Genomic DNA, 25,681 nt, shown 5'->3' with positions numbered 1-25,681 from the left:
GGCCTGTTGATTTCTCTTCGGAATCAGAATCCCTTGAAGTTATTTTTGGAGTTTGCCACTTGGCATTAGTGCACACTCCTAAGAAACTATACTGTACATCCATACAGTAAGTATTATCATGTGCCACATCTGCCTTGTATTGGATGCAAACATGTGAAACTAAGCACGGTACTATAGAGACTGTAGCCTAAGGCTGTATTGGCTGAAGTGCTTGTGTGTAGGCATAAGGTCAAGGTTGTACATAACAGCACTGCTTGATGAGAAGGGTGTGCTGTAATGCTAATAGGGAATGGAACCTATCCCCAGACAAAAGTCACCAACAATTTGAATAGAGTAAACAAAACAAGTTTATTTATATGAATATGTAACTTTGCTGTATGACAGTAAATATTATACACTCAGGAAATAGAATTGTGTTGCTGTGTACTGTGAATGGAACAGTCTTTCCTTCACCTCCCTCTTGTCCTGTCCTGTCATATCCCCTCCTAGCTGTCCCTGCCTCATTCCCTCACAGAGCACGTGGCAGATCTGTAGCCCTAATGAGACCAAATGAGTTTGCTTAAGAGCACTGCTGGAGGAAGCCAAATGTGGAAGACGTGCTCACCTTTTGTGGCTGGGAGTAAGTGAGAGAGGAGGGAGAGAGGTGGGACCAAGGGACAGCGGCAAAGGAGAACGAATGAGCTGCAGAAAGAGAGACCGCAGCTACAGTAGTATTACTGTATGTGTGAGAGAGAGAGAAAGAGAGAGAGAGATTTAATGGGAACTACAGTTACTGAGAAATGTCCACTCTAAGCGTGATAGCATATGTGTAGTAATACTAATGTAAACAAATATCAGCTGGCCAGTATCTGTTGGACCACACAAACTCATTCTAATGTCAACTACACACACATGTAAAGTTGCAGAGTTACACTATTGCGTTGACAAAAATCTCTTGACACTTGACAGGCATACAGTAACACCAATTGGTCATATTCAGACCGCAGCCATCTTGCCAGCTGACAGCCCATTCATCCAAACTGAAAAAATTAAACAACGTCAAAATCACCAACATTGCAGCTGTAGGGAAAGCTTGAATAATCTGTAAAGTTTTTGTTTAATAAAAATCCACCGTAGACATGTTATGAGGTACGTCCTGTCAGGAACTTCCTTGCAGATGAGTATGGAAGCGCTCGTTATCAGTAAAGCAACCTCATGCTGCCTGCTGCACTATGTGCACATTCTAAACAGGTGGTGCGCATGGGCCGTTGAGTGATATTCAACGAGCACTTCCAAACTCCAGCACTTAGGAAAAAAAATCATCTGCAAGGAATTTCTTGACAGGAAGTAGCTCATAAAATGTCTACGGTGGATTTTTATGAAACAAACACTTTACAGATTGAAAGAGGATAATTCAAGCTTTCACTACAGCTGCAATGTTGGTGATTTTGACGTTGCTTAATAGGTTTAATTAAAGTTAATTAAGGTTGTTTAATAGATAGGACTTTTCTGTTTGGATGAATGGGCTGTCTATGGGAAGTATCACCTAGGTAGCACCTTGCTGGCAAGATGGCTGAATATGGCCAATAGAGTGCAGACCATAGATATTACAAAAATCACACCCGTGTGAACTGAGTGGTGCAAATCCCCCCCCCCCCCCCCCCCCTCTCTCTCTCTCTCTCTTTCATATTAGCAGGCAACAGTGCAGCACTATCTCTCTCTCTCTGTTTCTGGCACAACAGCGCCACTTTTGGTACGCATTGGTACTGGTGCTCATTAACGTCACACACAAACAAACATAGTCACACACATAGTTGAACGTCACGGACCTTGGAGTCCTTGGAGTGGTTGCACCACTCAAAAAAAGATGCCTCATTGGCTGCTGCAGTTCGTTGGAGCCATGTGTGTTGACGAGAGGGCGGAAGAATTTACACTGGTACTCCGGAAGAGTGGACGGCACACTACGTCACGCTGCCACTCAAGTGACTCCTGGCCAATCACAGCGCATCTTTTCCGGGACTTATCAGACCCGAACATGCGCTCTGTGTCACACACTCATGCTTTCCGCGGGGCTTCGCAAGGAATCTCGGGAATTCTTTGCCCTCCCTTGAGCACATTCGCTCCAGAGCCGAAAGGGGCGTCTACCTTTATAGGTCTATGGCGCAGACCTCCACCACCAAGGCATAATAGAAATCCACCCAGTATGCTCATTTTAAAGTTAGCGATGGTGGTGGCGATAGAGGAAATGTCACAGGGTCACTGTAAATCAATTTAGTTTTGTTTTTTGTCTTCCTGTTGGGAGCATGGATGTGCACAGCAAAATGTCATTGACATTACGTTTTGACTTGAGATATCTTGGTCACGGACAAACAGACGGACAGAAATCATTTCATAACTTCCTTGGCAGAGGTCAATAAGACCAAACATACCATCGCTACAAAAAGGAATGTCAAAGTTTGTTGTTGTGCTTGCTTGTTGCGACTCACAGTGACACCACAGCTGTTCCAGCAGGCTGTAATAGAGTGGATTTCAGGGTGAATTTAGGAAAACAAAGGGCTTTAGAGGGGTGTGTGGGGGTGAAGAGAGAGAGAGCGAGAGAGAGAGACACACACGCGCACGCGCACACGCACACACACACACACACACACACACACACACACACACACACACACACACACACACACACACACACACACACACACACACACACAGAGGGAAGATGGAACACAGCATGCCTCCGCTCTGCAGGACTGACCCTTAGCATGATTCAATTCGGTGTAGAACATTGCACCAACATTGAATCACACTGTGTGATTCGGAGAGTAGATTTGTCTCTTGGCCTGTGACTGAGTTTCAGAGCTTGAAGTTTTTTTCCACCTTTCTTAACCACTTAAAAATATACTTTGTTGACTGGAGTCCCCCAGGCGTCTATATGCACCCTCCTTTATTTCACTCTACACCAATACAGGATTGAGATGGATGGAGAACGTATGATGTTGAGCATAAGTCAAATTCAGAATCTGAATTATTTGTATTGCCTCGTGCAGCTTTGCACATATGGAAGGAATTTGTGTTGTGAAACATTTACAAATACAAACAATTTACTAAAATATGAAGATATAGAAGGAACTGTATTGTACCGTACTATACAGAATATTGACGTACTACTACTACTTTTACTTCAAACATACAATAAACTGACAATAACAATAGTCAGTTTGTTTGGCCGACCACACTAATTAAAGCTAGCTTTTAGAGAGATCAATGCTCTGGCTTTTACGCCACTCACCTGAAATGTCTCCCCCTAAGATGAATATGGACTGTGTGTGTGTGTGTGTGTGTGCGTGTGCGTGTGCGTGTGCGTGTGCGCGTGTGTGCATGCGTGCGACTGTGCGTGTGTGTGCGTTTGCGTGGTGTGTGCGTGTGTTTGTGTGTGCGTTAGCCTCACTCCAGAATGGATTAGACTCCAGTGAGACTGTGATTTCCACACAAAGAGCACATACTGTACCCTCCGCTGGGGCCCTCGGAGAGTTTTTGGCTCCTACGGAAACTGTCTGTTCCAGGGGGTATCCAGGGGGGGTATCCAGGGGTAATCGACATGCTGTGGATTAGGAGATTGGAGTCTGATTAGGAGTTTGGGTATAGGGTGGCATTTCGTCACCAACACAGCCTGGCATGGGGCCGTGTGGCGGGTGTGAGAATGGCTGTGCGTGCGTGCGTTGATGTGTCATCTCTGACTGCCAGCATTTGCTTTTGGACCGCCCACATACACTGTACCACCTGATGTGGTGAAAATGATGCAGCATATGGTAATTTAGCCAAGCATGTGAGGTAGTCCACGGATGTTTGTCCTCCACCTGCGCCGACCATTATCTGACATGGACATGGCCTACGTACATGAATAGCCACTTTTACACAAAGATTGTACATTCTTTTGAGTCTTTATTTTGTGAAATAACTTTTTTCTGAGCTACAACAACCTCTGTACCACTCTGTGGACTGGAGGAAAATGTGTCAATAACTGAGCTTATGCGACTGTGTGTCATGATCTGGCCCTCTGCCTATCTATTCCCCTCTTTCTGTATCTCTCCCTCTGCCCAGTTGTCTGTCTTTCCACCTCGGCCACTCCCACTTCCCATTGCAGCCCTCAGTCCTACACACCTGGTTCCACTCTCATCAGCCCAGCCCATTACAAACCTGTGAACTCTGCTACAATCAACCCACCACCTTTAAATACTGGACTCATTGCACTAACAAACTGTCAGAACATAAACCTTTGTCCGGTGGTCTACTTTGCTGTCCCTGAGCTCTGCCTTGAAGATCCTGGTTCCTTGTGTTACTCTTCCGTTTTTGGGACTTAACTACTTTATGCCTTGTGTAAGGTGTAATGTGTAAATGTTTTGCATTTTGCATTCCAAGTTTTTGCTGTAAGCAGCTACGGCTAACATTTTGTAAGCTTGTTCTCGTTTGCTTTAATAAATCACTATTTGAACTTTCCTCTGCATTTAGGTTCAGTCATTCTGCAAACCGTGACACTGTGGTCTGCTATACGATATCAGTCCATTTTGTGTCTGTATTTTATAAAAATAAATGCAAATCTACCGATAACTGCCGTCAAACAATGCCGCAGTAGTCGCTGTTGTGTAACACGTCACGCCTCTATTTCCATAACGTGGCATGCAATGTGTTTACTGTATAAACACGAGAGGAAGCTTTACTAGCAGAAACGTGTTTAGCTAACTGCTGAAATGTCGACCTTGTCCCCATTCTCCTATCTTTTCACCAAACTCTAATCGGATGTTTCCGTTTAAAGTGCCAACAAAGCTTGTACCAAAAGTAATATAATACAGCGCTGAAATCACAGAGATGTAGCGGTTAACCGCCTGGAAACCGCCTACTCTCTCTCTCTCTGTCATGGATATTGTCACATTGGCACACAACGATCTCTTTCCTGGGGCTACTTTTGTCATTCCAAAACCCCCGTTCTAGTAAAGAAACATTCTGAATGGTCTGCCGCCTCTCAATAAATCTGTGTAAATCTCATCTTTCATTACTGTGCAGCCGTGGCTCTAATGCCATAATTATGCTGTCCAGTCTGGACTCACTTGGCCTTAGACTCACCCTCTCTCTCTGCACACGCACATGTGCGCACACGCACGCACGCGCACGCACGCACGCACGCACGCACGCACACACAATTTCATAAACATAATTCTCCACCTACGAGACCAGTTATGGTACACATCTATCTCAGGAAATTACTGGCAATTTAGATTCTCAGAAATACACACAGCAGTACCTTAGTAACAATGCAGTATACCAACAAACTAATTTAGACACACACGCGCACGCACGCACGCACGCACGCACGCACGCACGCACGCACGCACGCACGCACACACACGCACACACACACACAGTGAGAGTTCAACAGTGAGTCTCTTGCAAACTTGCAGCATGCATAAACAGCTTTCAACAACATTCCACCCTCCTTTACTTGTAACCATGGCAACCACCTGTTTATCCAAATAGCTGGACACATAACAGTCAGAAACACAAATACACAAGTACGGTACAGACACGTCACAGACACAGGCAAACACATTGAACTGCACCGAGTATTCCACGCATGCATGCAAGCGCGCGCACGCACCCACGCACGCACACACACACACACGCAAAGCTGGACACCACACTATACGATAATTTCTTATTTCTTGTTGCACCCTCCTTTCTCTTAGTTATTTGTGAATGCCTAATTTATACTATGTCGTACGATGCTGTCCCGCAGATTGTAGATCAGCTATATTTTTTGGCAGCAGGAGACGGTCGTTCGACAAAGTATACATTTGGCTTACTGTTGATCAACCATTGCCAGACACTGATTCGGTGCGGTTGCACTAAATACTAAATCAATCTGGATAATTACCTGAAAATCGAATGTATTGTTACAGTAGCTTGGGAGAGGCATAGTTACAATAGACGTCACAGGGGAGAGGAGGCGAGGAGGGGAGAGGAGGAGAGGAGAGGAGAGGAGGCGGGGATTAGGCTTTTCCTGCATATACAGTTATATACACACAGCCTTTCATTCTTTTTGTTTGTTCTCCTTTATTTATTTATCTTTTTGATCCATTGTACTTACTGTGTGTGGTTCATCCTGCGGCTCTGCCCTGGCATCTCTCCTGGGAGGTGACGGCCTCGCGGAGGTGACGGCCTCGCGGAGGTGACGGCCTGGCGGAGGTGACGGCCTCGCGGAGGTGACGGCCTCGCGGAGGTGACGGCCTCGCGGAGGATACGACACCAGGCATGCAGGGGGGGGGGGGGGGGGGGGGAGGGAAGGACAGGACGACGTCCTGAGTTCACTCAATCAAAGCACAGACGCTCATCATTCACAGCCTGCCTGGTTCCAGTTCCATGAAGTTAAAAAAAATGTTTCTATATCAGCGGTTCTCAAAGTATTTCATGTAAGGACCCCCAAAAATGTTATGCAATTGGCCGCAGACCCACATCTGAGAAGTATGTTGTTCCAGGTACCCCCCCCCCCCCCCCCCCCTCCCCCCAGAAGCATTGCTGTGAAAGAATATACATTCAAAGATTTGCACACGTTCAAGATTTTTCAAAAATAGCAGATCTACAAGCTCGTAGCATATGCCGCACTATGAGCTTATATCTCTGCTACAACAGCTGAAGTGTAAAATAATGGTTAAAGTGCTAAGGTGACACAGACAGTTGCGTTCCAGGCCTTATTGGGTTAACACTGATCCATACTTGGCTGTGCACAGTGTCGCACCACGCCGGAAATAGCAGATCTGTATCTCACAATGCGTCCATTCTGCACCGTATTGTGATCTTGTAGATTGTATCTGTTTTGGGCGCACGACACTGGTGTGCTCCCAGGTATACATCATCCTTTATCTTTCATTGTCGTTGATTCTGGAACAGCTGATTGACACATGGCACTCAGAGGCACGGGGACTGTTCGAGAGGGTAAGGACTGTATTAGGAGGTATGGTAGGGCAGTAGTATTCGCCACAGGAAATAGGCCTATCTCACAGCCCGCTTTCCACGCCCACTTCCGGTAAATAGTGGTGTCTTTAACATGAGCATTTACACGTTTTTCTCTATGGAGAATCTAAGTACATTTTCTAATGTAAAAATGTGACTGACCAATATTATTATGAAGCAAACAAGATGGTAAATCAGCTCGAACAGATAGAACAAACCTTACCTTGAGAAAACAAAAGTTGTAGACTTCTTAAATTACCTCTGTTAACATGTAGCGTCTATGGAGTGACATCACGCTATCACCACTAACCCCGAAAGGGGGCGTATTAAGGGGGGCGGGGAAATTCTGTGAGATAGGCTTATTGGTAAGAATTCACAAGGAGACAAGGATGGAGTGTTGCTCGTAGGCACAGTCTTTGTTGAACGTAGCACAGCACAATTAAAGAGCACAGTATGGTAGATTGGCAAAACAGAATAATCTGTGTCTGTTCATATGTGTGGTTCTAAAGCAGGGGTTCTCAACCCGTGGGTCGCGACCCCTCGGGGGGTCGCCAAATTATTTTAGGGGGTCCCCAAATTATTTTAAAAAAAAAAAAATTTTAAATTTTTATTTTCACGATTTTTCTAAAATAGCAGACCTACAAGCTCGTAGCGCGCCACTCGGTGGCGCGCTACGAGCTTGTAGATCTGCTATTTTTCAATAGCTAAATTATAACATAATGCTTAAAACACCAAAAGGGGTTCCCGCCCAAAATGGGTTAAGGTTATTGTAGCAGTCAATTTATATTGGGGGTCGGGAGGGGGCGGGGCGGGGGTCCCGAGACATTGCCAAAGCATTTCCGGGGGTCCCCGGCCAAAAACGTTGAGAACCCCTGGCTTACAATACAGCAAACTCCTCCATAACTACAAACAGTACTTACTCCACAAAGCACATAACACTCAACAATATACACCATGTACACAGCAGTTAAGTATTCACAAAGAATCACCAAGTATGTCAGCTTCATGAAAGGAAAGTATCACCATCATCAAATACAACATAAGGGAACTATATTGTCACCCATATTCTGTATATTAACGCATGGTTTGCCACATTGACATGGGGAAATCAAACCAATCATACTAATCATTAGTCTTGTCATTTACATGAATCAGAACCAAATAACAGTAATGTTGGTAACTTACTTTGGGTCAGTGACGCACACAACATAAACATTTGACAGGTAGTCGACTGGTAACACAGTAAAACAGACTAAACTAGAAAAAGTGCCCTTCTGGGCACAGGTCTCCACCAGGAGGATAGGACTGTGTGAGATGTTTGGCAAAATGTTTAGGATTAATATAAACATGTTTTTGAGGCATTTTGTTCCAAAAATCAACCACCAATCAACCTGTCAACCTGTTGGTGGCGCTATAACAGGCCAATGTGAAAAGGGTGGGATATATTCCTCAGCCTAGTAAGAAAATGTGTGAAAGATTTCACGTAAATTGCATGCTGCGTTCATGATTTGAGGCTTTTGTTCAAAACGGGGCAATCTTGCAAACTGTGAAAGCCAATTATAGCCAATTAGGATGGAATATGAAATATCGGACAGATCCGACTTGAGCACATGAACATAGAGATACTGTGTAACGATTTGTGAGATTTTTGGACAGAATCTGGAGGAGTAATATCAAAAAGTGTGTTTTACAAAAGTCGGCCTCCTGGTGGCGCTATAAAAGGCAGATGCGGAAAATGCAGGTCAACGGTTTGTCCTTGGCCTCTAGGGAGTGTGCATGCAACGTTTCACGCAGATCGGTGCAGTTTGAGGTAAAACATGTGAAAAGCTGCCTCATGGTGGCGCTATAACAGGCCGTTCTGGAAAATGTGGGGCAGAGGTTCATCGTTGGCATCCAGGGAGTGTGTGTGCAAAGTTTGGCATCGACCGGGTTAACGGTGCCGGAGATTAGCTGTACACAGACGGACGGAAGGAAGGACGGACACACACACACACGGACGGACGGACACACACACGGACGGAGTGCAAAACATACTCTCTCCCCATGCCTTCGGCCTGGTGGAGACAATAAGGTAGAAATGTTCAGCTCTGTTGCTGGCATGTTGTCCTCTCCTGTGCTTGTTCTGAAGTGAATGAAAGCTCTTATCAAGGGCACCCTGTGCTAATAATCACACCTGCACTAGCCTCGGTCCCAGGCTTACTTTTCTGCGGAAAGAAGAGCCTGGTCACAACCTAAGGCAGAGAAGCTATCGGGCGGATGTATCCTCCGGAACATCCGTCAGCTGTATTTCCCCCGGATACGATATTTTCCCGACCAATCACAACACTTGTTTCATTCGCGGAGAATGTAAACTGATTTGTAAAGCATCAACGTCATTTCCTTGGGCGATACTTCCGCTAAAATCCCGCAACTTCCGATGATAGTCTTTTCAGCGTAGGTCTTGCCCAGGGTGCACCTGCACTGGATGTGACTTAATTGTCCATTTCAATCTGGGCCTTTTGTACAGGGACAATTGGTTATCATGTGTGTGTCCCTAGACATGATTCTCTTTGTGAATCTCTCTCTCTCTCTCTCTCTCTCTCTCTCTCTCGCTCTCTCTCTCTCTCTCTCTCTGGGGCATCAGTGAACTATGGTTAATTCATGATGACAAACTCAGTCACCCCCCCCCCCCCCCCCCCCCCGCGCAAAAAACAAAACAAAACTTTGATGTACCCAAACCCATGGACAATCAATTTGCCTTGGTGAATCAGTGGTTTATACACAGCCTGTACCCATAGAATTGTAATCATCTAATGCTGTCTGTTTATTCACAGGGGGTTGCATCCCCAGTTGATTTGGACTTATTCCTTTCTCCCGGGGATGTTAACCTCCAAATGGTTGCAGGGTGCAGAGGGAGATGTGACAAATGAAAGCAAACTAAAGTGTTCCCATGCACCCCCAGTACTGCATGTAATAACGCACAGCAAGAAGTTTATTTGATTCATAAATTGTTCAAATCATCCAGTCAAACATATTAAAACACATTACAGTGAAAACAACCCAGTGTGTTTTTAGAATATGGGACGTCTCTCTCTCTCTCTCTCTCTCTCTCTCTCTCTCTCTCTCTCTCTCTCTCTCTCTCTCTCTCTCTCCCTCTCTCTCTCTCTCTCCTCTCTCTCTCTCTCTCTCTCTCTCTCCAATATTGATTTAAAACGTAATTTTAAATTAGCATCTGTAGATTGTAAGATTGATGAAATGATTGTCCAGCTCTCTGGCTCCGAGCAGGGCAGCTGGCCTGAGTCGTTCAGAGCACCCGGAGCTGTCCCTGCATGCTCTCTGCCCAATATACCACGGATAGATTGTTTATACGTGTCTGTCTGTCTGTCTGTCTGTCTGTCTGTCTGTCTGTCTGTCTGGTCTACCCTTCAACAAGGTGTTTTCTGTGTTTCAGCTGGAGGCGTTCTACTCCATCTTCACCACGGAGCAGCAGGATCACGTCAAGTCGGTGGAATACCTGCGCAGCAACTTCCGGCCCATCCAGAACCTGGACGGCCGCCAGGTCTTCAAGTCTGCCGTGAAGGACGCGTGGCTGCCCGACCTGACGGACAACGGCGGCAGCCTGTACGGCACCGAGGCGTCCAAAGGTAGGGGGGGGTTGGGACTAGTGGCATCAGTAACATCATGGTTGATAGGCCCTGGTAGGTTGGGGGCGGGACCAGTGGCATCAGTAACATCATGGTTGATAGGCCCCGGTAGGTAGGGGGCGGGACCAGTGGCATCAGTAACATCATGGTTGATAGGCCCTGGTAGGTTGGGGGCGGGACCAGTGGCATCAGTAACATCATGGTTGATAGGCCCCGGTAGGTTGGGGGCGGGACCAGTGGCATCAGTAACATCATGGTTGATAGGCCCCGGTAGGTAGGGGGCGGGACCAATGGCATCAGTAACATCATGGTTGATAGGCCCCGGTAGGTAGAGGGCGGAACCAGTGGCATCAGTAACATCATGGTTGATAGGCCCCGGTAGGTTGGGGGCGGGACCAGTGGCATCAGTAACATCATGGTTGATAGGCCCCGGTAGGTTGGGGGCGGGACCAGTGGCATCAGTAACATCATGGTTGATAGGCCCCGGTAGGTAGGGGGCGGGACCAATGGCATCAGTAACATCATGGTTGATAGGCCCCGGTAGGTAGAGGGCGGAACCAGTGGCATCAGTAACATCATGGTTGATAGGCCCCGGTAGGTTGGGGGCGGGACCAGTGGCATCAGTAACATCATGGTTGATAGGCCCCGGTAGGTTGGGGGCGGGACCAGTGGCATCAGTAACATCATGGTTGATAGGCCCCGGTAGGTTGGGGGCGGGACCAGTGGCATCAGTAACATCATGGTTGATAGGCCCCGGTAGGTAGGGGGCGGGACCAGTGGCATCAGTAACATCATGGTTGATAGGCCCCGGATCAGTGGCATCAGTAACATCATGGTTGATAGGCCCCGGTAGGTTGGGGGCGGGACCAGTGGCATCAGTAACATCATGGTTGATAGGCCCCGGTAGGTTGGGGGCGGGACCAGTGGCATCAGTAACATCATGGTTGATAGGCCCTGGTAGGTTGGGGGCGGGACCAATGGCATCAGTAACATCATGGTTGATAGGCCCTGGTAGGTTGGGGGCGGGACCAGTGGCATCAGTAACATCATGGTTGATAGGCCCCGGTAGGTTGGGGGCGGGACCAGTGGCATGACATCATGGGTAGGGGGCGGGACCAGTGGCGTAACATCATGGTTGATAGGCCCCGGTAGGTAGGGGGCGGGACCAGTGGCATGACATCATTTTCAGTATACTTTTACTTATATACCACTATACTATTTCAGAGGCAAATATTGTACTTTCACTCCACTAAATTTATTTGACAGCTTTAGTTACTAGTTACCTTACCTTGTAGATTTGGATTATTATTACAAAGCATACATTGACCACTTCAGCCCTATATACATTTCCGCTATTTGAAAATAGCCGATCTGCAAGCTGAACTTGTAGATCGGCTATTTTCAAAAGGTGTTAATACATTTGAAAACGTCACATGGTTCATTCTGCATATTGAGTACTTTCTACTTTTGGTACTTTCATTACATTTTAATACCAATACCTTTTACTTGTAACAATTTCTATATTGCATTATTGTTACTTTTACTTTTAAGCAAAACATTTGAGTACTTTTTCCAACATGACAAAATAGGCTGGCGTCTTTGTTGTCAGGCTGCTGATCATGAACACACGTTGAAACTTAAGGTGGCCTTACACTAGCCGATAATCGGGCATTTTTGACGCTCGGGGGGTGCCCGACCGCTCAAAGCGCGATCGGGATCGGCCCGATCAACATCAAGAATGTTTGATATTTGCTCTGCCCCGCTCCGATTATCCTGTAGTGTGTGGTGCTATCAGATTTCAGATTGAAAAAAATCGGCTAGTGTAAGGCCACCTTAAGGCTATACGGTATGAAGATACCAAGGACTCGACAGTGATGTCACTTCTTCCTTCATGGGCCCCCCCCACAGCGTCTGGGCCTCCCCGGTGCAGCGCACCGGTTGCCCCGTCGATATTTAAGCCACTGGGCGGGACAGTGTTCACATGAAGTGCTATAGCGCGCACCGCTGGGCGGGACAGTGTTCACATGAAGTGCTATAGCGCACACCGCTGCTTACAGTGTTCACATGAAGTGCTATAGCGCGCACCGCTGCTTACAGTGTTCACATGAAGTGCTATAGCGCACACCGCTGCTTACAGTGTTCACATGAAGTGCTATAGCGCACACCGCTGCTTACAGTGTTCACATGAAGTGCTATAGCGCGCACCGCTGGGCGGGACAGTGTTCACATGAAGTGCTATAGCGCACACCGCTGCTTACAGTGTTCACATGAAGTGCTATAGCGCGCACCGCTGGGCGGGACAGTGTTCACATGAAGTGCTATAGCGCACACCGCTGCTTACAGTGTTCACATGAAGTGCTATAGCGCGCACCGCTGGGCGGGACAGTGTTCACATGAAGTGCTATAGCGCACACCGCTGCTTACAGTGTTCACATGAAGTGCTATAGCGCACACCGCTGCTTACAGTGTTCACATGAAGTGCTATAGCGCACACCGCTGCTTACAGTGTTCACATGAAGTGCTATAGCGCGCACCGCTGGGCGGGACAGTGTTCACATGAAGTGCTATAGCGCACACCGCTGCTTACAGTGTTCACATGAAGTGCTATAGCGCACACCGCTGCTTACAGTGTTCACATGAAGTGCTATAGCGCACACCGCTGCTTACAGTGTTCACATGAAGTGCTATAGCGCGCATCGCTGGGCGGGACAGTGTTCACATGAAGTGCTATAGCGCACACCGCTGCTTACAGTGTTCACATGAAGTGCTATAGCGCGCGCCGCTGGGCGGGACAGTGTTCACATGAAGTGCTATAGCGCGCGCCGCTGGGCGGGACAGTGTTCACATGAAGTGCTATAGCGCGCACCGCTGATTACAGTGTTCACATGAAGTGCTATAGTGCGCGCCGCTGCTTTTGAGGTGCCGACGCACGCTGAAAGATTCCAGAAAGATCAGAGGAGCCGTAAATCCGTATCTTACGTGACAAACTGTTTATTTGGGATGAGTGAGACAGACTAAGCACACTCGTAGCTTACCTGCCAGTCACTGAGTGAGACAGACTAAGTACACTCGTAGCTTACCTGCCAGTCACGTAAGCTACGAGTGTGGCTACTGTGATCGTTCTAGGGTCGGGACAGTAAACATGGTTGGATGAGAGACTTAACTGACTTAACTTGGCTGCTAGAAAGGCATGGGTTATTTTAGCTTCTTTGGTGAGTGGGCTCCTTAAAATAGCCCACTTTGCTGACATACCAATTTTATTTTGGTCACAATATTTTTTTCCAGCATATTTTTTTAATCCAAAATATATCTCGTTTTATTATTTCTCAGGATTCATACCAAATCAATCATCGACAAAATACCCAACATCCAAAGTTAACAAACTAAATTTATATATATTTTTTTCTAATAATGAGCACACATGGTATGGTAAAATTGATTGGACAATTACAATTGGATTAATGAGAATAAAAAGAGTGTGATTGTGCATGCGTTAGGGCTTTCACTTCTAGTGATTTTTACTAGTTGACAAGTTGCCTAGTTTACTAGTCGACTATAGTTTAGATTATGTAAAAAAATATATATATATTTTTTTAGTGCGTGCGTGCGTGCGCGCGCGCTGCGTGCGCGCGCGCGTGCGTGCGTGCGTGCGTGTGTGCGTGCGTGCGTGCGTGCGTGTATGTGTGTGTATACACACTTGCAGGTGATGCTCCTCAAACTGTGAGGACCATATGGAAGTGGGGAGACAAGGGAGGGAAAAGAATCCTGCTAGGGTAGTTGACACAGCGCAGATGTCAGGCCACGCGCACGCACGCACACACACACACACACACACACACACACACACACACACACACACACACACACACACACACACACACACACACACACACACATACACACACCAGCGTGTGGTATTGTGTGAGCAGTGGTGATGATGTCTGGTCTCCTCCCTCTGCCTTATGCTTGGGGAGCAGCTTGACTCTCTGGTAAAGTGACAGAACACTCCCTGGTCACACACACAACACACAGTGTCACACACATACTCGAACACGCAAAAATGCACGTGCACCCACCCACACACAGTCTCGCACGCACGCGCATGCGCACACACGCGCACACACTGCAATAGACTCAACTACAACCCCTCCTGACATACACACAGCTATATGTTGAGTACTTCTATGCATGACCTTGAAAGCTGCAGTTGGTGCACGCTGTAATGGAATCTATGGCAAGCCATGAGAGAGGAGAGGAGAGGAGAGGAGAGGAGAGGAGGGGAGAGGAGAGGAGAGGAGAGGAGAGGAGAGGAGAGGAGAGGAGAGGAGAGGAGAGGAGAGGAGAGGAGAGGAGAGGGTTGAGCTGAGGAGAGGAGAGGAGAGGAGAGGAGAGGAGAGGAGAGGAGAGGAGAGGAGAGGAGAGGAGATGAGGAGAGGAGAGGAGAGGAGAGGAGAGGAGATGAGGAGATGAGGAGAGGAGAGGAGAGGAGAGGAGAGGAGAGGAGAGGAGAGGAGAGGAGAGGAGAGGAGAGGAGAGGAGAGGAGAGGAGAGGAGAGGAGAGGAGAGGAGAGAGTTGAGCTAAGGAGAGACGAGAGGAGGCACTTGAGAATAAAACGAAGGCAAACAAAGACATACCACCTCCACACTTCTCTCCACAATTATGCTATGTTATGGTTGAGGTTCAGGGAAGTGTGTGTGTGTGCGTGTGTGCATGTGCACGTGTGCGCGTGTGCATGTGCGTGTGTGTGTGCGCACGCGCTCACTCGGTCTACCTGCCTGGTCCATGAACCCGTCCCAGTCCCACCGACCCACCCACGCACAGCACACACACACACACGCATGCAAGCACGCCGCATACACACACACAGGCACACACACCATGCATGCCCACACGCCACACGCACGGTCGCACGCACACGTATACATTTGACATTTGCTGTGAAAACCGATTCATACTCTGCAACTACTGAATGCATTCTGGAGTCCTTTTGTTCTCTTCTCTGCCTCCTACACATTAAATGGACTCTGGCTCAGTCCAACTGCAACACACTGGTTCTGATCACCAGCACGACTCACATGTGAGTAAAGCTTAACGACAATGGGATGGATGGATGGATGGATGGATGGATGGATGGATGGATGGATGGATGCAATTAATTATTCATCCTCTTTGGAGGGTATTGGGGCGCTCTTCATCATCGTACCATCACCATGACGTAAAATAGACACTATGTCTAAAATGTTCCATTCATTGTCAATGGGAATTTAATGTTTGTGTAGGACAACGTTTGTGAACAAAGGAGTGAACAAAGTTTGTGGGGCTAGTGCCCCTCAAAAAGGAAACTATAACAAACCTCAAGTCAACAAACCACAGCTCAGAGGCGGAATTGTGAAAGCCTTAAATGGGCATTTATTAATTAATTAGTGCACAGGGGGAACGGAGGAGAGTATCAGATAAATCAATAATCAAACATAAATTCTTCCAGACGTGGTTTGTGTCCATTCATTTCTCATTCCATATTTCAGGTTGTGATTTCCTTGTCATGCGGTTGGTTATTGCAGACCGGGGCGTAGGTTGCCTGTATTACAGAAATATGCGTATGCCATTAGTCATTTGTCTTTCTTAACACCAGGTAAGTGAGGGAAATGAGTGGAGATGTCACTTACCGCCTGTAGCACCCGTCCTGTCACCTTGGAGAGCCAGCGAAGACTGAGCGCCAGCCCCAGAGCCATAGAGTAAGACAGAGTTACGACATTGAGAGGGCAGAAAACAGCCTGGTCACGTGGTTCGTGTACTCGCGCGAGCCCATAGACTCCAATGCATTCCGTAAACTTCCGGTTGTCCACATTTGAAGGGACAAATGGGGACAAGCCAACGGAAATCTATGTAGAAGAGACTGGCCCCATGAAGTGAACGGAGTTGTCGTAACTCTGTCTTACTCTATGGCTCTGGCCAGCCCTCACAAACATGTTGGGCTTGTTGGCTCCCTGCCAGCCAACGCAGGTGTGCCACAATCAAGTTGATTGAACATGTAGATTGGCAGGTAGTGTCCCTTGATGACGTGGCCGAGGCGAGAGCATGGTCTTCATGCTGCACGCCGCCTCTGTCCAACTGTCTCTCCCCGGTGAGGTGCTTACCTGGACTATTGTCTAGCGACACTCCACAGCAACAAATTAGCTACTTTGTCACTCAGACTCCTTTTACACGGCGACCATCTCCAGATAAAACGGCAAAGTCCCGGTGCGTTCTCATTTTTTATTGACCCTTTACACGAGAACGCACACTTTATGAAAACGCTATAATATCGCTAGGTGGCGGTAACGGGCTGCCAAATAGACCAGTCACCCACGTTATGTACAAGAAGAAGAGCCAGCTCCCCCTTCACGCAACAGTTTCATTGTTCCCCGTGTCAATCACACTACAACACACACTACAAGTACACACTGCAACCCCTACTTTTCAATGACTTACATAGCTTGCTGTGTTAGGCGTTAGACTACGAGACCATCGTCCCCATTGGCCATGAGTTCAAACCACTCAGCGGACAGTTTTTCGCGATTTTTGCGGTCACTTTATTTTCTCACATATTAAAAACGCTACCAGATTAAATTTAGGAATAAATAATACTGAGGTAAATGTGATGTTAATTAATAGGTTAATAGGGGAGGGTGATTCCTTTTTGTTTAATCACCTGGGGAGTGGGGAGGCGACTGGATTTTTATTTTCATTCACAGGGAGGGTGATGGTGGTGACAGACAGCCCAGAGCATGCAGGCAGAGCGCGCCACGGGATGGTTATATATCTTATAATACATTAGGCTACATAAACGCTGCTGCCGTGGCTGCCACCTATCACAATTGAGGCATTTTATTTACATCATGGTTTTACATTCACCATCGCTGATGAGCAGCGCTTTGTAGGCGAGGAGAGAGGCTTGTTCAGGAACTCCATTATATCATAATTATATGGCTCTGCATCAATGTAATAATATATGCGCTGCGAGCCAACGTAAGTTTTGCGGATTCACCGTTTTGCCTGTTTACACGGAGAAGGGATAAAACGGCGTTCTCAAAGATTTCCACTCTGGGAGGTGGTTTCACTTTGTTGCGTTTTCACCTCCTGAAAACACCATTCTCGTCTAAACGGACCCCATTTTGCCGTTTCTTATGAACACCATTCTCGTGTAAAAGCCACCTCATTTCCAAGCTTCAAAACACTATTGAGTCACCTAAACTGCAGGGCTGCACTGCTTCATGATTTTTTTTGAAAACCCATTTTCGTTTTCAAATTAGGTTATTTTGATATTGTTGGAATTTTAAATTACCTTTTTTTTCCTTTTGCACTATAGTGCTCCCAACTTCAAATAATTTGCACTCACACAAAATGCTCCCAGGTGTATTTCAGGTCACCCAGATTACATTTTAGAGACCAAAGTGGTCCCAAATTCATGCCATGTGATCAGGTCACAAATATCTTGCCTCTCGGCACAGCTTGGTGTGCTTACCAGAACAGAGCTCTGAGGCTGAGATTTGTAGTGGTGGCTCAACCACACATTTGAGCTCATATAGGACTTGAATTTACAATCTCTTATAATAATCACACGTCGTCTTGAGCCTCTGCAGCTGACCCTCACTGGGAGTACCTGTGATCTCCAACCCTGTTGTACTTCCTAGTTTCTCGGCTGCTTTGTCCGAGTACTAAAAACCTTTCAGTTCATATATCAGATCAGGTCTGGCCTGAGAATGATCGTGAGTAATTATTAGGGATGTCCCGATACCCTTTTTTCGTTTCCGATCCGATTCCGATCCAACAATTTATGTGTTAGCCGATACCGATACCAGTGCTTTTTTTTTTAAAGTGTAAAGTACATGTACTCATGTTGGTTGCGTTATCACGTAGAATAACGTGAAGTTTAGCCCTGGTGATGTTCCACTTTGCATGCAAGCACACACACACACACACACACACACACACACACACACACACACACACACACACACACACACACACACACACACACACACACACACACACACTATGCATATTATGCATATTATATATATGCTTATTATATTTTAATAATCTTCTCTTTATTTTAACCAACCAATGCATCCCTTTGCACTACATTTTACTAGGGCCTTATACAGTACCTACAGTACCTTTCTAAAAGACAGAGGGAACTGTTAATTGTGTACCGTCACTTTAAATGCGTAATGTATACATCATCGTACGTTGGTGTCACGCACCAAAAATAGCCAGTCTACAAGCTCACACCGCGTCTGGTTGCACTGCGTTGTGAGCTTGTAGCTCTGCCTTTTCAGCAACGATAGATTGAGAAGTTGCATGCACTGATGCACATTGGAATACGTCACGTATTATGTGAGACTATTCAATCGATCTGCGGGAGATATTATAACTACGCTTCCTCCCCACAAATATATATCATATGCGGGGAGGAAGCGTCAGTGAATCCTCGCTATGAGTCTGGCCGCGCCAGGCTAGCAGCTGACGGCTCCCGTGTTGCTTCGACTCGGTGCAGACATGATGCAAAGGTATCGCATTTGGGTTTAATACAATGCATTATTGACAGATGCATTAAAATGTAACCAAACTTTTCCACCCGTTCCACCCACGGCGCAAGTTACCATGAGCGTCAGACCACCGTGGCCCAGTCAGTTTAGAGTTTATTTGTCCAGTCTAACTTCGAAGAGAGGGGGAGAAAGAAAAACAACAAAAGATAGTATACTTGGCAGCCCTTGTGCATGCAAATTTATGTTAGTCGCAAACTACAGCAAGCCGCCTTTGTTTTAAATTGTCCCCCATTCGCACGTCGGCAAAGCCGTTCACACCTACGGCTGGAGATGCGCGTTTTCAATACCGGCGGCCCCGTCTCACCGTGCTGCGCGCATTACGTGATTAAATAAAATATGGTATCGGATTGGTGCGGGGCGTACTTGCCGATTCCGATATGACCAAATAAGGGCATATCGGAGGGCATTCCGATACAAGTATCGGTATCGGGACATGCCTAGTAATTATGGTAAAAAGGTGATCTTCTGGTATAGGCCAACCAGCATTGTCCAGTTTGATTGTCCAGTTTGATTCCCCTCTTGCAATGTTGGATCATTTGGAAATCTTCAATATTAAGTTTGATTTATTCTCGAAATTACACTGAGTAATTAAACTTTCATTTTCAGTGTCGTCAAGTAATACAATATCATATAAAAACATCACAATACATCAGAAGATCAGGAAAAGGAAAACAAAAGGTATACATATGAATTACATAGGTTACAAATAGAAGCTAAGACAAATTTCAAAACAATCTAAAAACAGTTACATATTGTGGGGATCTGTATGCTCACCAAGGTTTTAAAACGACTCAGGGGTACCAAGGTGGTCAATTTGAATGTAGTTAGTTAGGTCATTCCATGTATTAGGGCCACAGAAGCCAAAAGCAGATCTACCAAGTTCAGATTTAACTTGTCTTTTGGTATACATTTGGGGAAATGACTTGATCTGGTGTGATAGGGTTCAGAGTCCCATTTCAGAAATGATGAGATGTATTTAGGACAATCTCCAAGCATGGCTTTATACAAGAACAGGTGTCAATGCAGTTGTCGTCTCTCTGTCAGGGAGGACCATCCAACCTTGTTATATAAGATACAATGGTGAGTACTATAGCTATCACCTGTAATACATCGAATCAATTGTCCTGCTTAAACAAAGGCGAAAGTGTTTGGAGAGGTTGGGTTTTTTGATTGATTGATTGAAATATTTATTAACAGTTTGCAGAATGACAGTACATTTCAAGCACAAATTCAATACAAAGACTGTTAACTGTGAGTGGACGACCCAATTAAGCATTACACTTGTTTACAAGAGGGTCCACCATGTTCAATTCATCAAAACATTTAGAGACGTACAAATAGACACTTCTATATAGTCAAAGAACAGAACAGGAATTCATCATAGAGGTAAAAAGGGAAAAGAAACATATACAGTGAGGGGGAAAAAGATTCCGATTTTTACGGGGGCCAGTTTCGAATTGCAGCCGTCCGTAGGTGCCCTTTGAGAGCGGTTTTGAAGGAGTCAAGGGATTCGCATGTCTTAATGACTGTTGGTAGGGCGCTCCACATTTTGGTGGCATAGGAGCGGAAATAATTTAGTGTTGGTGGTAGTTATCCTTCCTGCCAGGATAATCACCATATGCCCTGTGAACCTGGTTGTACCTCCAGGTGTGGCGGTCTTATAGGACAGACTTGTTTTGCAGCCAGTGAGGAATTGCCTCTGTGTTACTGGTGTCCAGAGAGAAAGAGAGGACATTCATTATCTTCTCCAAACATTGCTGGGTCTTGGGAGTGGGAATTATGGTGGCTCTCAAAGATTCCTCATGGTGAGATTTGTGTGATCCAGGCTTTCCCATCGATTCCATTGAGTCTGCTTGGCCTGTGAGACTGCCTTTGCACATTGCTCTGTGTTCCCTTGCTGCCTGACCTCGGCTACCACCAGCTTCCTTCTCTGGGCAGATGTCGCCTTGTTCCATGTAGGTCCATTTGACCGGAGTCCAAAATCACCTCTCCCATGCTGCAGCTGACCCACAGTGTGTCCATGCTCCAGAGCAGATTATGCTTGTTGAAATGACGCCAGATGGGGTCCACTTCTTCCCAGTTGCCCAGTTGCTCAAATCATGGCGTCCTGAGACTTAGTCCAGGTCATTACCAGCCTCACCTTGGTGGATTTATAGTCTTCAATGAGGCTAGAGTAGAGACCTTACTAGCCGGTAGTCGATAGCAATTCTCAAGTACAACCAGATACTCAGAATTGAAGAGGAGCTTAGAGACAAGGCTCGTTTTGCTGGGAAGAGTTTTAGAAACCATTATAGTGGGTCTATTTTTTTTCTTTCATATCTGTACTGTATGTATGCGGGAATTCTTAATAACTAAACTATCTAGCTCTCTTCTTTTTTGCCAGGTGCAAATCTGGCTTACAGTCACTATTGGGGCTTGTAGCGACCGTAAAAACGACTCCAAACTCGACCTAGTCGAGAACAATTAGAAATATATATGTCTTGTGTGTGTCTTATATGGCTCTCTCCCCAATGTACATAAGAAAGCTGAACAACTCTAAAAACATGAGCTTAGTGACGCATCTCTACTGTAGATCCTGTACAGAGCACACACACACACACACACACACACACACACACACACACACACACACACACACACACACACACACACACACACACACACACACACACACACACACACGGTCCCTCCTCAGCGGCAAACTCAAGCTCTGGTCATCTATCAACTGTGATCAAAGCACTGCAGGGCCATGGATGTCCTTTCCTCCTCCAAATGGCCCCTCACTTCTCTTTAGAGATCCGAGAGGGAGAGAGAAACATGGAAGAGGAGCCAGAGTGCGTGTGTGCGTGCAAGAGAGAGAGGGGGGGGGGATGATGTTGTCCTCTCTGCCACCTGTGTCATGCGTTTTCCCGTGTTCTGTTCTGTTTGATTGGGCTGTTGTCTTCATCACTCACTGCCAGCAGTCCCTGTGTGTGTGTGTGTGTGTGTGTGTGTGTGTGTGTGTGTGTGTGTGTGTGTGTGTGTGTGTGTGTGTGTGTGTGTGTGTGTGTGTGTGTGTGTGTGTGTGTGTGTGTGTGTGTGTGTGTGTGTGTGTGTGTGTGTGTGTGTGTGTGTGTGTGTGTGTGTGTGTGTGTGTGCGCACGTCTGCATGCGTGTGTGGTCCCTGTCTTTGATAAAAGCCATAAGATGATCTCTCCATCAATTTGCTGGACACCTAGCCCCTTGGCTCTTTCTGTTTCTCTCTCCCTCATGCGCGCGCACACACACACACACACACACACACACACACACACACACACACACACACACACACACACACACACACACACACACACGCGTGTGAATGGAATTTGAGCTACATATATTTTGTGAGCTTCCCTTGTTCTGCTTTCTGAAGTGGAGGTTTATGATTGGTTGATCCAGTCAACACAAGAGAATGGTTTAGCTGCACATGTGAAACAGACCTTGTGCATAAAATGCATCAAATAGCAGCAAAATGTCAAATTCATGGAATAATACAGTATGGGCCATTCTACCGAATTGTTTCAAATTGCAGTGCCACAATGAAAAACACAATTTAGTATTCAGACCTTTCACTGTAGTAATGTCATAGTATGGTCTAATTCAGGGATGTCAAACTCAAATACACAGTGGGCCAAAATAAAGAAATTGGTCGAGGTCGAGGGCCGGACTGTGTTTCAACACACGGGCACCGCGGTCATGAGGACGTCCCAGGCAAACAGCAAAAAAGTAAATGCATTTAAAACTGAAAATGCATTATTATTAAGCTCAGTTTCCTGTTCTATGATCCTCACCAAGCACTGCTTTCATAGTATGTGATATGTGCCAATGCACTCGCAGTGCATTGTCGGACTTGTAGTATTATGGTGGTCCGTGCAATATACCCGAGGGCCAGTTCTAATACTAATTAAACATCATCCCGCGGGCCAAAGATAATTCACTCACGGGCCTGATTTGGCCCCCGGGCCTTGAGTTTGACATATATGGTCTAATTAATCACAATACATTCATTGAGATAATATAAAATTAAATATATAAAAAAACATCCTTTATATGTCTCTTCCTATTGGAAGGTGGCTGTCCCAACCTCTAAGTTGAAATAATGAAATTGATTTTGTAGATTTCCTTTAAATTAGAAAACTATATAAAAAATGTCTGTGCCATGTTTTCATGTCACTACCGAAACACAAAGAGTTTCAGTCCAGAAGGAGCCTGGTTTAAGCCACACCCCCACACTCTTCACCAAGAAGTGACATAATACAGGGGTTCTCAACCCGTGGGTCGCGACCCCTCGGGGGGTCGCCAAATTATTTTAGGGGGTCCCCAAATTATTTTCAATTTTTTTTTTTTTTCAAAAATAGCAGACCTACAAGCTCGTAGCGCGCCACTCGGTGGCGCGCTATGAGCTTGTAGATCTGCTATTTTTCAATAGCTAAATTATAACAATGCTTAAAACACCAAAAGGGGTTCCCGCCCAAAATGGTTTAAGGTTATTGTAGCAGTCAATTTATATTGGGGGTCGGGAGGGGGCGGGGCGGGGGTCCCGAGACATTGCCAAAGCATTTCCGGGGGTCCCCGGCCAAAAAGGTTGAGAACCCCTGACATAATAGACTTCATGTTCATGATGTGTTCACGCATGTGCGTGTGCGTGTGCGTGTGTGCGTGCTCGTGCTCGCGTGCGTGCGTGCGTGTGCGCGTGCGTGCGTGCGTGAGTGTGACTAATGGCTTTAGTAATGCTGAGCCACATGGGTCCACACTTGAGGATGTGATTACAAAAAAAAGCAAACCTCCACTGTAGCTATTTATGAGCACGCTAATCAATTTTGTGCGTGAGCCTATTCTCAATCAAAGCATGTTCATCACCATCATATTACCTTTCATATTTGCATAATAGGCAGTCATGAATAAACATCGTATGAATATCAACAGAAAACAAACGTTAGGCTCAGTACGCGAGGCGCAAGGTTATTGAGAATTAACACGCAAAGCAGTACAGCAACGCAGTGCGCAGCAAATTCATCAGGCTCAAGTTTACATAAACAGGAACGCGAAAATGCAAATCCGAAGAGATCATATCATGCAAGAGGGTTGGCAGCTCAGAGACAGACACAGTTCTGGTTTTGATGATTTATAGTCTAGTCTGTGAGACAATTAGAATGATCATTACTAAATTACACAAATTAGATGAAACTGAAAACACCATGCCTTACTTTAAATACCTGACTGCCAGTGCCACATGCTCCCTTGATTGGAACAGATGAGGTGTGGCAGACGCAGGGCAGAGGCCAAGAGGGGACTTTTTGTTCATGTTTCTTTTTGCCAAATTCCAGAACAGAACAGAGCTACAGTACTTACAATATAAAGATAGTAAGGTATTAGAGCAAAACAATTCTCTACATTGCTTAGTATATTCCTGTAATTAACAGTCTGCTACACCTACTTACTGTAGCAGTGAATTGGTGTTTGACAACCGGCAGATGCTGCTAGCATCAATTATTCAACTGCAAATCGAATAAATATTGCTCTGAATTCCTTGCTTTTATCGTTAACTTATAGTCACTCAAACCAGTAGCAGATTTCCCAAGTTCAAATGGAGCAGGTGAGTTGAGGCAGCACTCTGACACGACAGAGTTGCATCAGCTAACTAGCGCAACAAAATACAATACCTCCATCTTAAATCTTGCTTCGATCGATTTTTGAGCCTGCTAATAATCAATATCGCTCCAAACAACTGGAATCAACATAACTAGGGCATATGTTAAATCAAATAGCTCCCAATAACACATGGAACATCATTTGCACATGTACTGCCTGAGGTTGTGAATGTGGACCACATAACTTTTATCTGATGAAGGAAGACCCCTTGGCGTCGTAAAATCTGCAAATCAATATAGTAGGTGTAAAAATGGAGTTACAAGTGTCCGCGGCGCTTTGCTTTGCTTTCCTTTCCTGCTCCATACATAATCAATACGCCGTGACAGGCTGTGGAATAGCGGGCAAAAAGAGAGCCAGGGTGTACAGATGGGCATTCCTGTCATTCTGGTGTTCAATCCCTTTTCTATAGCACACAGAGAGTGTACCTGTGTGTGTTAGTGTAGTATATCTGTCTGCGAAGCCATGTTGGCATTATGCTATTTAGTGCACACGCATGTGTATGCACATATGTCTGTATATCAAAGTGATTCAGTGTCTATTGTGACACACGGTCTCTCTCTCTCTGTGTGTGTGTGTGTGTGTGTGTGTGTGTGTGTGTGTGTGTGTGTGTGTGTGTGTGTGTGTGTGTGTGTGCGTGTGTGCGTGTGTGTTTCCGGTGCTGCATGACATGTCTGCATTTACATATCCATATATACTCCAAAGTATGTGGAAGTGCAGCTGGTTGGTGGAACGGAGTACCATGGCAACGGGACAGCCATTCAACATAGAGCCCTGTCCTCCTGCCGAGAGGAGTACTGGTCAAACAG

The 25,681-nt window shown here is 46.0% G+C and overlaps 1 protein-coding gene across 4 annotated transcripts in view; it reads left to right on the top strand.

The window, feature by feature from the left end:
- LOC306929536 (receptor-type tyrosine-protein phosphatase gamma-like) overlaps window positions 1-25,681 on the top strand; it is a 472,869-nt gene that overhangs the window by 362,870 nt on the left and 84,318 nt on the right. For all 4 annotated transcript variants that reach the window (XM_079510103.1, XM_079510102.1, XM_079510101.1 and 1 more), the window contains exon 8: window positions 10,415-10,607. In XM_079510103.1, the coding sequence (XP_079366229.1) occupies window positions 10,415-10,607 (193 nt within the window). The remainder of the gene's footprint in view (window positions 1-10,414; window positions 10,608-25,681) is intronic.

This window comes from Electrona antarctica, assembly GCF_951216825.1.
Source record: "Electrona antarctica genome assembly, chromosome: 9".
Lineage (NCBI taxonomy): Eukaryota > Metazoa > Chordata > Actinopteri > Myctophiformes > Myctophidae > Electrona > Electrona antarctica.
The sequence above is the reverse complement of the archived record's forward strand: the minus strand, read 5'-3'. Positions and strand labels throughout refer to the sequence as shown.